Source organism: Meleagris gallopavo, chromosome 29 (genome assembly GCF_000146605.3).
Source record: "Meleagris gallopavo isolate NT-WF06-2002-E0010 breed Aviagen turkey brand Nicholas breeding stock chromosome 29, Turkey_5.1, whole genome shotgun sequence".
NCBI lineage: Eukaryota > Metazoa > Chordata > Aves > Galliformes > Phasianidae > Meleagris > Meleagris gallopavo.
The window spans coordinates 3,544,602-3,555,713 of NC_015039.2; the positions used below are offsets into that span (position 1 = coordinate 3,544,602).

General features: G+C 51.3%; 1 protein-coding gene across 1 annotated transcript in view; it reads right to left on the bottom strand.

Annotated features, from left to right (window-relative positions):
- The window catches only part of LOC104914605 (importin subunit beta-1), an 11,483-nt gene continuing 371 nt past the window's right edge, over positions 1–11,112 (bottom strand). The window contains exons 2-11 of the mRNA XM_010724612.2: positions 9,984–10,253; positions 8,030–8,230; positions 6,941–7,093; positions 6,075–6,134; positions 5,651–5,740; positions 5,204–5,314; positions 3,628–3,729; positions 2,663–2,887; positions 1,965–2,156; positions 1–785 (exon numbers count right to left, since the gene is read on the bottom strand). Coding sequence (XP_010722914.2) covers positions 651–785; positions 1,965–2,156; positions 2,663–2,887; positions 3,628–3,729; positions 5,204–5,314; positions 5,651–5,740; positions 6,075–6,134; positions 6,941–7,093; positions 8,030–8,230; positions 9,984–10,253 — 1,539 coding nt within the window. The 3' untranslated portion in view covers positions 1–650. The remainder of the gene's footprint in view (positions 786–1,964; positions 2,157–2,662; positions 2,888–3,627; positions 3,730–5,203; positions 5,315–5,650; positions 5,741–6,074; positions 6,135–6,940; positions 7,094–8,029; positions 8,231–9,983; positions 10,254–11,112) is intronic.

Below are 11,112 nucleotides of genomic sequence, written 5' to 3' on the forward strand. Positions count from 1 at the left end.
AATTTGCTATTAATAACAACTTCCAATATCTTCAGACAGACAGTGAGTCCAGGAGCAGCAAACAACTCAAAGCCACCCAACTGCTGCGTGCTGTGACCCTGCCTGGGATGGAATGGTGTCAGGATGTGAGCAGTGCCCGTGGGTACCTCCCAACATCCCTCTGAGCCATCAGGGATGGAGTTCAGCTGGAAATAGAGACAGCTGAGATCTGTTCTGAGATGCCTGATGGATCTCAGAGCCCTGAGGCAGACACCGCACTGCTGGCTGGAACTGAACAGGACACAAAGCGAGTTCAGACTCCAAACTGCTCAGACAGGAACCCCATTCAAGAACTCAACCTGCAGATGGATTCAGCTGAAGATGGAAACTGACCCAAAAGCTGAACTGCAGAGCTGTCAAAATCCCTTACGTGACCTTAAAAGCGGAACAGGACTTCAGCACGAGCCTCACTTTTGCATCTGCAGAACTGAGAAAACATTTTGCCTTGTCTATTTATATTTCAGCTTCGTTTGGAAGAGGACACTATGCCAGAAAGCCCAGTTCTTACAAAACATCATTCAGATCTACACTGTGAGAGAAGGAAGGCCAAAGCCTTAAGGAGAAGGGGTAGGAAAACCAAAAGAAAAGGCAGCTATGCAGCTGGGTGAACATTACCTATCTGTGGTCTCCAGAAGTTTCTGAACTATAAGCTCAAATGAAGAGGATAAGCAGTAGGTTGCTGGTTCTTCCTGATCATCAGCTACATCTGCAGCTTCATAGGCAGCTTCAGCAAGACTTGTGAAGGCCTGGAACACAGAACAACACTCCTGTTACCCAATGACTTCACTCACACGTCCAGAAACACACCCCAGCCATACAAACGGGTGCAGGGCTAACTTATAAGGCTAGCTCCTTTGTGAGCCCATAATTATTCAGGATCCTCAGCTTTGGCGCAGGAGTGGCGAGGATTTGGAAGATGTGAAATGTAACAGCAAATCATGCTGCCACAGCCAGCTGCCTGCATGCTGCTGCTGGTCCCAGCAACACAACGGAGGCAGCTGAGCTGCACAGGCTGTTGGTGCTGGGCAGACAGACAGGACCTGCCCTCATCACCAGTTAAAATCCTAGCTTCGAAAAGGCTGCAGACTGATGGTAACAGCTCTGAGATGGGTGGATGAAAGAAAGCTGAGAGATCCCTCATTGTCACCGCCACCTAAAGACACGTGCTAGTCATCATCTTCCCAACAGCAGCCACAGCTATGTGGACTTCTGCCAGGAGCAGCAGAACAGGGAGAAGTTCCCATGCTGACTTGAAGCCTCCAAACCTCTGTAATACCAAGAGAACGGATCCGATCATTTCTAAGGGCTGTTCTGACGTGCAGACACCCATCTGTAGCTGAATTCCTATCGAAAGCAGGGACACATCCTCTTCGTGGGGGAGGACAGCGATGCTACTTGGTAGCACACACCATCAAGATGATACAGCTGAAGTTAGCAAGTTCACCCAAGGGAATGCAGCTCTGTCAGGGAAGAGAAAGCTTCATGCTGCTCAAATGAGTTCTGAAACTGCTTCTGATGTGAGCTCAGGTGATGGGAAGCAAGGTAGCTCATATTTCCCTAAGAATGAACGGGCAATTCAGCTGTCCCAAGAAAACACGAAAGCCCAGCACGTCTGGAATTTAGTTGTGTCCATGTTAATGGGTGAGTAGAGACAACTTCCACAGCACTTTCAAGCTTCAGGCAATTTTACACTTGGTAATATTACAATTTTTCTACTTGAAATACTTTTCTTCCCTTGTTTTGCCTATCAGAGCCACAAAACAGACCTGAGATAACAACAAGAGCTGTGTTTGCTGGCTGACCAAGTCAAGAGTCACCGCTGCCACCCACGTAAGCGTGCAGGCATCAACCTGTGCCTCTGCATACCAGCATCAGCTGCTTCCCTTCACTCACAGAAAGCAGCAAAAGCAAAGGGTCTGCCTTACCCAGCACACGTTGGAGGCCACCCGGGGCTCAGCGCTCAGACCCTCGATCAGACACCGCAGCAGTGGGGCCAGGTAAATGTCATTGATGGCTGCCTCAGGGAGCATCTCACAGATCCTGCCCACGGTCCAGGCTGCTGTGTCTCGAACCACAACGCTGGGATCCTTCATCAGCTCTATTAAAGTCGGCATTGCCTGAGAGAGAATTCAGTCGGGAGAAAGGTGTGAGGGTGTGCAGTACGTGGGAATGGGAATCTGCCACTGTTTCTAGTTTTCATCTTATCTATGGGCTGGCTGACTTGAGCCTGGGGCAGCAGGGAAGATCACCTAGATCCAGTGAGACCACCGTTCTGATACCTTCAAGTTATTTCCCCAGTGATAAGAGCTGAGAACCACAGAATCTGGAGTTCCTGCAACCCCTGAGTTGTGTAACCCAACTCCTGTTATCCACACCTCCCTAAAACACGATGATGTTCCAGGCTGGATGTGGCTCTGGGCAGCCTGGGCTGGTGGTTGGTGATCCTGCACATAGCAGGAGGGCTGGAACCAGATGATCACCGTGGTCCTTTTCAACCCAGGCCACTCTATGATACGTAAAGCAGACAGCCTTTAGCATCTTCCCAGACTAAGAACAACATACAAAACACGAATCCTCCTTCAGACAAATGAAAGGTTTTTGCTCACAAGCCTCACAGTCTCACCTGTATAACTAGTGGTTTGAGCTGGTTAGGCTCTGGTCCTTCCAAAATGCACCCAAAAGCCATCACAGCTGCATCTCTGTATCGCCAATCTGGATTTTTGATGTGTTCTTTAATAAAGGGCAGCACGTGAGGAACAATGTCATCTTCACAGCAGGTCGCCAGGAGCATGAGGCAGACTCCTGCTGCTTTACAGGGGTTCCAGTCATCATCGTCATCATTTTCATCCTAGGAGGAGAACAGCACCCATCAGCCTGGGGAAAAGCATCCCTTCCCACTCACAGGCAATGCCATCCTATTGCAGGTAGCACTGCCCTGTTGCCAGGTGTCATATTTAGGGCTCAGCTCAGGTCTAAAAGTGAGAGTTCCACCTCTGGCAGAGAGGCAGCCCAAATTATGGGCTTTCTCCTTCCTGTTTCAACCATCACTCGCAATTTAACCCTTCTGCAATGTAACCCTCTGCACCCAGGCAGATGGTAATAGAGAAACAGGGAGACTGCTTTCACTGAGAACATTCTCACAGCACTTCCCTATTCCATCACAGTAAGCCAAAACTCCATCCTGCACAGCTTAATTAACAGTTTTCTTTTATAATTAGACCTGCTGTAGCAAGTGACTCCGTTAATTTGTATCAGGCTGTGGAACAGAGTCCAAACAAGTCCCAGCGCAGCGCTCAGCACCCAATAAACAAACAGGGACCTCAGAGCTGGGGATGCAAAGCTCAGGAATTCCAGACACTGAATCTCCAACGATGCAGACTGAATGTTTGTTTTACTCACGAGGAACACAGAATGATACAAACCTCTTCAGAAACCATAAATACAAACGTGTTGGTGCTCCTGCAGCGTGCAGAAGCAGCACTGCTGTCCCACAGCGTGGAACTGAGCACAGTGGTGCTTTTATTTCTTTTTTTTCTCCCCTTTTTCCTTTCCCCCCTCTGGATACACAGCAGGCATTTTGCAACTCACCTGTTTTGTTAACGTTTGTGTCAGAATTGGGACCAAATACTGCAGTGCTCCCTTAGCATAAAATTTGCTCGTGTGCTCCGGAGGCCTCCCCTGCTCTGCTGCCTGCAAGGAAGCACACAACACAATCCTCAGCAGCTACACCAGCACCACGTCCACCACCCAGCACATACAGGCTCACTTCTGCATGCTTCCCTCTGCTTCCCAGCACCACGAGTCACCGCAACACACAGGAACCTTAAGGACACCCTGCTCTGCATCCAGTTAAATATTCCACCAGCACAGCTCACTGTGCCATCCCATGCACAAAGGGCCTCTCCTCACATGGCACAAACAGAAATATTTGCAGTTATGTGCAATTAACAAGTGACCCCGAGTAGGAAAAGCAAGAGGTCCTTCTGTATACGAGCTGAACCTTCATGCTGACTGTCCTTTTATCCTTGCTATTTTGGGCAGGCAAGACAAATATATATTTAGCTGCTTTTAAAGATGGATATGATTCATCCAGAGGCCTCCGAAGTTCAAGCTCTTATTGATCTGTGCCACTAATCCATGCAAACAACATCTGCACGGGGAACAGCACCCCAAGTTCATCCCCAGCCCATCCACTGCAAAGGGGAATCGTTACTTTCATCCCATTACTTTGTGCTTAACTCAGAAATTATGCATTATGTAGAATGCAATCCATCTTTTCCACGTCAGAATAGGACAGTGCTGCCGTGCCTCTAACAGACCCCAGGAACAGAGCCCATAAAAGCAGAGCCCACCAGGCACAGACAGCGGGCAAACCCAGGAACACCCTCCCTCCAACACAAAACACACTGCAGCAGTTCAAGATGCCATCTTAACAAAGCAACGGCTCCAAGAAATTCAGGACAAAGGGAATTTCCCAGTGCTGCTATACATGCTCAATGTGCATTTAGGTGAACCTTACAGGAGCTTTAACTCGACTCTGGAATGCTAAAGAGAAATCAGGTAGCTGTCATGTACCATCTTCAGGAAACCAGCACCTCTTTGTCACAGCGTATTCTCATCAAAGCTGTCAGGAAATCTTTATCTCAAGTTGCTCTGATTCCCAGCCAGGTTGGCACGAAAACCATTTGGTTGGTTATAAAAAGGCAACTCGTCCTCATCTGATCTGGGAAGCAGGACGGGTTGTATTCGAGCTACACTGAAAGCAGTGAGTTATGGAAGGGGGTTACGCTCAGTGGCCCCCGTGCAACTTGAACTCCAAGCCTCGCTTTTACCTTCAGCAGCAGAACAAATCGATCCCAGCTGAGTGCTGGGTGAGACAGCTGCCAGAACCAAACCAGCAGCTCAAAGCCAAGCTGCTCTCTGCAGAGCCAACACGCCTCGTGGGCTCTGGGCAGCCCCAGGTCTCAGCTTCTATCAGTCATGCATCACTGGAGCATCAGAGTGGTGCATGATGTCTCATCACAGACCAGGACTGCCACACCAGGAGCTTGGGGGGCTTCTCATTCAGTAGCAGGAGCTACAGGGGACAGCAGGACTTCCAGATGTGGGTAAATCCTGACTGCAGCACTCCCGAAGACAATATCCCAGGTGTTTGCAAGCTCACCTCTGATGCCTCTATGGCCAGATCCATCTCCTCATCACACACGTTTGACCAGAACTCGATTCCCTGTAGAGCCACCTCATCTATGTCACTTTTCATTGCTTCAATAGTTATCTTTAGGAACGAGAAAGAGAGGAGGGGAGAGAAGAAGCATTTTAGCACATGATTTCTCCTCAAACACACACCCCAGGGCTCCAGATCATCTGAAATCAGGTGCCACAGCAGTTCCTGCTATCAGCTACCCGGGCAGGGCTGCAGAGCAAACCCAGCAGCCTGTGCTGCCCCACACTTGGGGGTCTCAGCATTGAATTCAGGGGCTTTGGCACTGGCAGCACACAAACGCAGACAGAGAAAAACTAAGCAAGGATGCAAGAAAATATTTCCTCCCAAATTAAGACAAAGCAGCACAGGTGGAGTTCAGATGACTACATAAGAAGTCCAAGTACTCACAGCAAAAAGTGCAGGACCCATATACGTCTCCATGTACTGATAATAAAGGGACATGATCTTCACCAGGTTCTGTAAGGCAGCCACTCGTACCTGCCAGGGCACAGAATGGACCCAAGATGTGACATTTATCACAGCCCTCAGACAAACAAGTGCAGCTGTGGCCTCCCCAGCATCCCAGCCCTTCCACCAATAATCCCATTTACTCCATACCCATTCCATTTACTCTTTGCAACTTAAATCCCCCGAGCAGTTTACTGCTCCTAACATTAAGTAGGAAACTCAGTGTGTTTGAGAACTTGCACACCCACCCACTTTTTACCAGCCCACTGTTAGTGCTGCTCGTTACGATGCTCCCAAGAAAGGAACAGTGACAAAAAAAATCAGCACTTCTCAGCCATCACCACATCCTTCAGGTTCCACTCACCCTCGTATCTGGACACTGCGTTGCTTCACAGACTACTTGCATAATAAAGTGCCTTTCAGACTGAAGAAGAAACAAAAGAACATTAGATCACAAAAGCTCTGAAAACTTTGCGAGCCTTCTTATGGAGAATGCATTTTTGACCACCACAGCCCCTCACACAACACTTCCACAGGTGGACAGGTGAGGATTCACCGCAGGGTTTGGAATCCTTTCTTCCCCAAAATGGGAACCCCGATCCATTGTGAATGGTGCTGAGCTGCTGCCCAACACAGAAAAGCCCAGCAGACAATTGTGAAGCTGATCCCCATCTGCAGGACAGAGGCTGGGAAAGGAAGACTTCCTTTAAAAGACTTTCTAAGCTGAGGGTTCAATCTTCATTCCATCTTCCCGTACACCCCGGGTAGGGTCCTAAGGGATATCCCTCATCTAAAGAAAGGAAAGAAAAAAAACCAGCCCACAGTGGATGCCCCTGTTTTGAAGGCTTGCAGGCCTTCCTCCCCCAGCCACTCCCAGAGGCGATGCACGCTGGATTGCTGCCATGCAACTCGAAAGAAAGCGCTGATCCAAGCGGGTAGCAGCAGCATTACAGAGTGGAGTTGGATTAGGAAGCAGATTTAACAGCCCAAAGTCAGGTCAAATTCATCCCCAAAACTCAGCAACGCCTCTTTTCCATTGGCCCATCTCTGAAAACTTCCACAGCATTCCCGCATCACAAGAGCAGCCCGGCTGCGTGGAAACGAATCCAAGTCTCAGATGCAATGGGGTTATGCATCAAAACTCAGCGTGGTGCATGATTTCTCATCACAGACCATGGATTCTGTCCTTGTATTTTAGAGCAAGAGTTGTTACCATTCCCCCCCCTTTACCTCTTTGTCAAAATTTGCTTTGGTGAATTCCAAAGAGTTCAGGAGTGCATTAGTAGCTGCTAGCTTCACATTGTTGCTGGGCTCTTCCTTTCTCATTCCCTGGATGATGGCTGTCAGGATCTCATTGGATTTGTCTTGAAGTTGCTCTGGTTCCTAAAAGCAGCATTGATAGTCGCATCAGTTAAAGAGCCTCCTCCATATTTCAAAGCATCACCCAAGTTGGAATTCTACGAGCAGAAATTGTGAGACATGAAAGCCAAGAAGGCTTTTGTTCACTGGGAGCACCGGACTACAAACATGGGAGATCCCAGTCCTCTCTCACAGCCCACTCTGCCTGTTTCCCTCCCTACCTGCCCTCCATCCCTCCTGCTGCTCCTAACTTCACCCAAGGCCCTTTCCCTCCCAGAAGAGCTCTGTGCTGCTCCCATCCCTCCTGCAGCAGGGACTGCCCTGCTGCCACAGGAGAGGGGCCTGGATTTGGCTACAAGCAAACATGCTGGAGAGCAAAGCAACCCCCTGCAGCCTGACAGATACATTTCCTCTTCCTGCCTCCCCACACTGAAAGCACTCAGCAGCCAGTTTTGTTTTCCAGCAGGAGCTCCGACAGCGCAGTGCCTTCGCAGTCTGTGTTATTGGTGATGCTGCCAATAATACTGATAAAAACCAGGAGACATTCCGCAGGCAGTGCCCCAGAGAGCAAAAGATTCCCAGAGATGCCCATTCCTGTATCAAAACCTCCTTCCACGAGGATAAAGAGAGCCCTCTACAAGAGGAAGGAGGTCAGCAATTCCTCAGCCACGCGGAGGAACCAAAAGCTCCCCACTCACCTGCAAGGTTTACAAACTGCAGCTCCCCACCAGCACCCTCCCACCCTACAGCTGCACACTGACTTTGAGAGGCGACCTGGATTTGTGCTGCAAAAGCAGGTCAGCTCCTTCAGACACCATTTGTGCGCGTTTGCTGCTAGCAGAGAGATCCTCAGGACGAGCAGGGAAAGAAAGGATGCAGCGTGGCTCGTAGAGGTGCCACAAACAGAAGAGAAGACGCGGAGCTGGGAGAGGTCAGCCCTCAAACTTCAGAGGTACTCACGATATCCTGGCAGATGTACCCGATGGCCTCCAGCGTGGACTCCTTCATGTGCTCGGTGCTGTGCTGGTTGGTGACGTTGGCCACCAGCTGGGGGATGAGCTCAGGCCATTGGTTCATGGGGATCTCAGCGCAGGCGATGCCGGCCACGCATTGCGAGGCAGAGCTGGGTCGGTACGTCTCTGTGCCCAACGTCTGCAGGACCTGAGAGCAGAGAGCAGGGTTTGGCTCTGGGCAGGCATTGCGCTCTCCCAGCTTGGTTTGTGGTGCTACAGATGTATTGCAAGCCTTCCTCAAAGCAGCTCCTCGTCTCAGCTCTGAACCCGGCCACGGTTGCCCCTTCAGGAAGCAGGTCGTGGCTGTGGCTGCACACAGTGCTGCCGTGTCATAGAACACTTTGGGTCGGAAGGGACCTCAAGGATCACGGAGCTCCAACCCCTCTGCCAACAGCAGGGCCACCAACCTTCACATCTAACACCAGCCCAGGCTGCCCAGAGCCCATCCATCCACTCTGGCCTTGGACACCTCCAGGGATGGGGCGTCCAGCCTCTCTGGGCAGCTGTTCCAGCACCTCACCTCTCTCACAGCAAAGAGCTTCTCACTGATACCCACACGCCAGCAGCCCACCCAACAACTCCTCTACGACCACAGGACAGAGCTACAAAAGTGAACCCACTGCACTCTGAAATCATCCCGAACACCAGGCTGCTTACATCAAGATGAAAAGAAATGAAACTATTTCATTCTATTCTGATGATCTGCAGTCAATCAGATGACTTTTTTTTTTTTTGCATACTTATGTAACTGTTTCTCAGAATTAACAAGGGAGGGGCACTGGTTTCAAAGTAACCAGGCACACCCCTCCCTTTCCCAAATACTCCACAAGAAACACCATTCCTCCTGTTACTCAGATTCTCCCAAACCAGTTACAACCCCTCTCCCCAAATCCCTCCCAGATGAAGGGGTTTGGCATCAGACCCCAAACAGCCTCACGGGGACCCCACCAATTCATTGGTCACCACCCTCATTCATTGGTCACTCAATGCAGCAATGCAAATAATGGGCAGCCCAGAGCTGAAGGAGAAGCCCACCATGGGGAACTGTTAAGCACCAAACATGTCAGCTGGATAAGACAGAAAGGATTCTGCTTCAGTTTGACACCAAAGCAGCGATCCAATGCTGTGAGCTTTAATACACAACACAGCAGCTTACACTGCCAACAGGAGCTAAGATCCACTTTTTCCTTCATTGTGATGGAAGCTGCGTTGATGACCAACTTCACCCTGCTAGATGCAGACTCAAACATCTCTATTAAGAGAAAGCCAATATATAAAGCATAAAACTCACATCAGCTCCACACAGAGCCACACACAGCCATGCACACCTGTGCTCCCACCAGGTGAAAGACCTCAGGCACCACTTGCGTCACTGCAAGCCCTGAGGTTACCCCTAACTAGCTCAGGGGTCCTCAGGCAGAGCCCCCCCATGCAGAGAGCAGGACGCTGCTCCCTGCTGGGGATTTGCCTGTTTATGAGCACATCCTACCAACTCCAAGCCCACCGGGCCCTGTGCAGATGTGTGCTCACACAGAGCACAGCTCAAAGGCTTTCACGAGGGACCGGAGAGCAGTTGAAGCTGCTCCTGTATGGAGAAAGTCAACAGAAGCCACCGAGCTGGGAAGCTGTGCCCACTGCTCCAGCAGCGTGCCATTCAGAGATTTCTTTGTAGGAGCACTTACATAAGACAAACGGAAAAGAGCAGCAGGCCTCACACCTGTCTGGTTTTCACCCCAATGCTTCCACAGAACTACAGCAGAGCACCAAAGCACAGCGAGACGACGCTGCTGCTGCCTTGAGAAGAAGCAGCCAGAAAGCTTCGGCACAAAGCAGGGCGGACATCAACCCAAGAGAATCCAACGGGCTCAAAACCGGACGAGAAGGGAAAAGGAAGGACTCACGTAGTTCTTGACCTCCCTGCGGGCGTTGGCGTCGATGGCGAGCCATCGCTGCTGGTACTGAGCCTTGATGTCGGGGTCCTTGGAGGTGAGAGAGTTCTTGATCTGCAGGCCGGCCGCCACCCGCGCCACCTGGCTGTTGCCGGGGTTGGCCAGCACTCTGGACAGTTCCACCAGGAAGGTTGGCTGCGGAGGGAAGGAGAGGAAGGCGCTGAGACCCCCGACCCAACCCCAGCCAGACCCCCGCCCATGGGAGGGCAGCGCTTCGCTTGGCTTCCATCAGCTCACCCAACAGACGGCCGCCTCTGCGCTCCCACCTGCGCGGAGCATCCTCTGAGCGACCCGCGTGGGTCCTGCACTGGGACGTGCACCCAGCGTGCTGGGGAGCACCGTGATTTTGTTCCTTTGCTCGGAGGCAAAGGCCAAACCCCAGCACAGCAATGGGTGCTCTGCTTCTCCTCAGCGCATGGGATGGAGGTGTGCAAAGTGAGGGCTGCTGCACCCGCACCACCTGGCTCCCGTGGCACCAAAAGCCCATAAGCACACAGCAGGTTGATGCGTGAGGCTCTGCAGAACCCCCAGCAGCAAAACCTGAGTGCCGATCCAGCTGCTTTGCCTCCCAAGGAAACCTTCCTAGGCAGCACAGCTGCACAACAGCCAAAAGCTTCGACTTCCCCAAATATAAACACCGTACAGCTGCGCACAGCACAGCCCTCAGCTCCCTGCAATGGGATGAGGGGCACGCAGAGCTGGGGGCAGGAGGAATTGCTGCCTTTGGGGGTCAGCTTTGTTTCCAGGAGGAGGAAACGCAACGTTTTGTAGCACTGCTCTGTGAGGTTTTGTCCCATTGCCTTCCAAAAGGAGAGGTTTGGGAATGCTTCCCCGAGGAAGGACAGAGTGCTGTGGGGTGGGGAGGGGGGGGTGGGTGGAGTCTGGGGGTCCCGGACGCTCTGAGCACAGCCCTACTGGAGGGCCGGCCCACTCCCCCACGTGGAGGGAGGGGGTGGGATATCTCATATGATGAGCCTGGCTGAAAGAATGAGGAACGGAGGTGAAATGACCACATTGCTGCTGCTGCCGCCTTTAAGGGAACGGCCCTCAAATCCTACAGCTCCACAAAAGCTTTTCCATT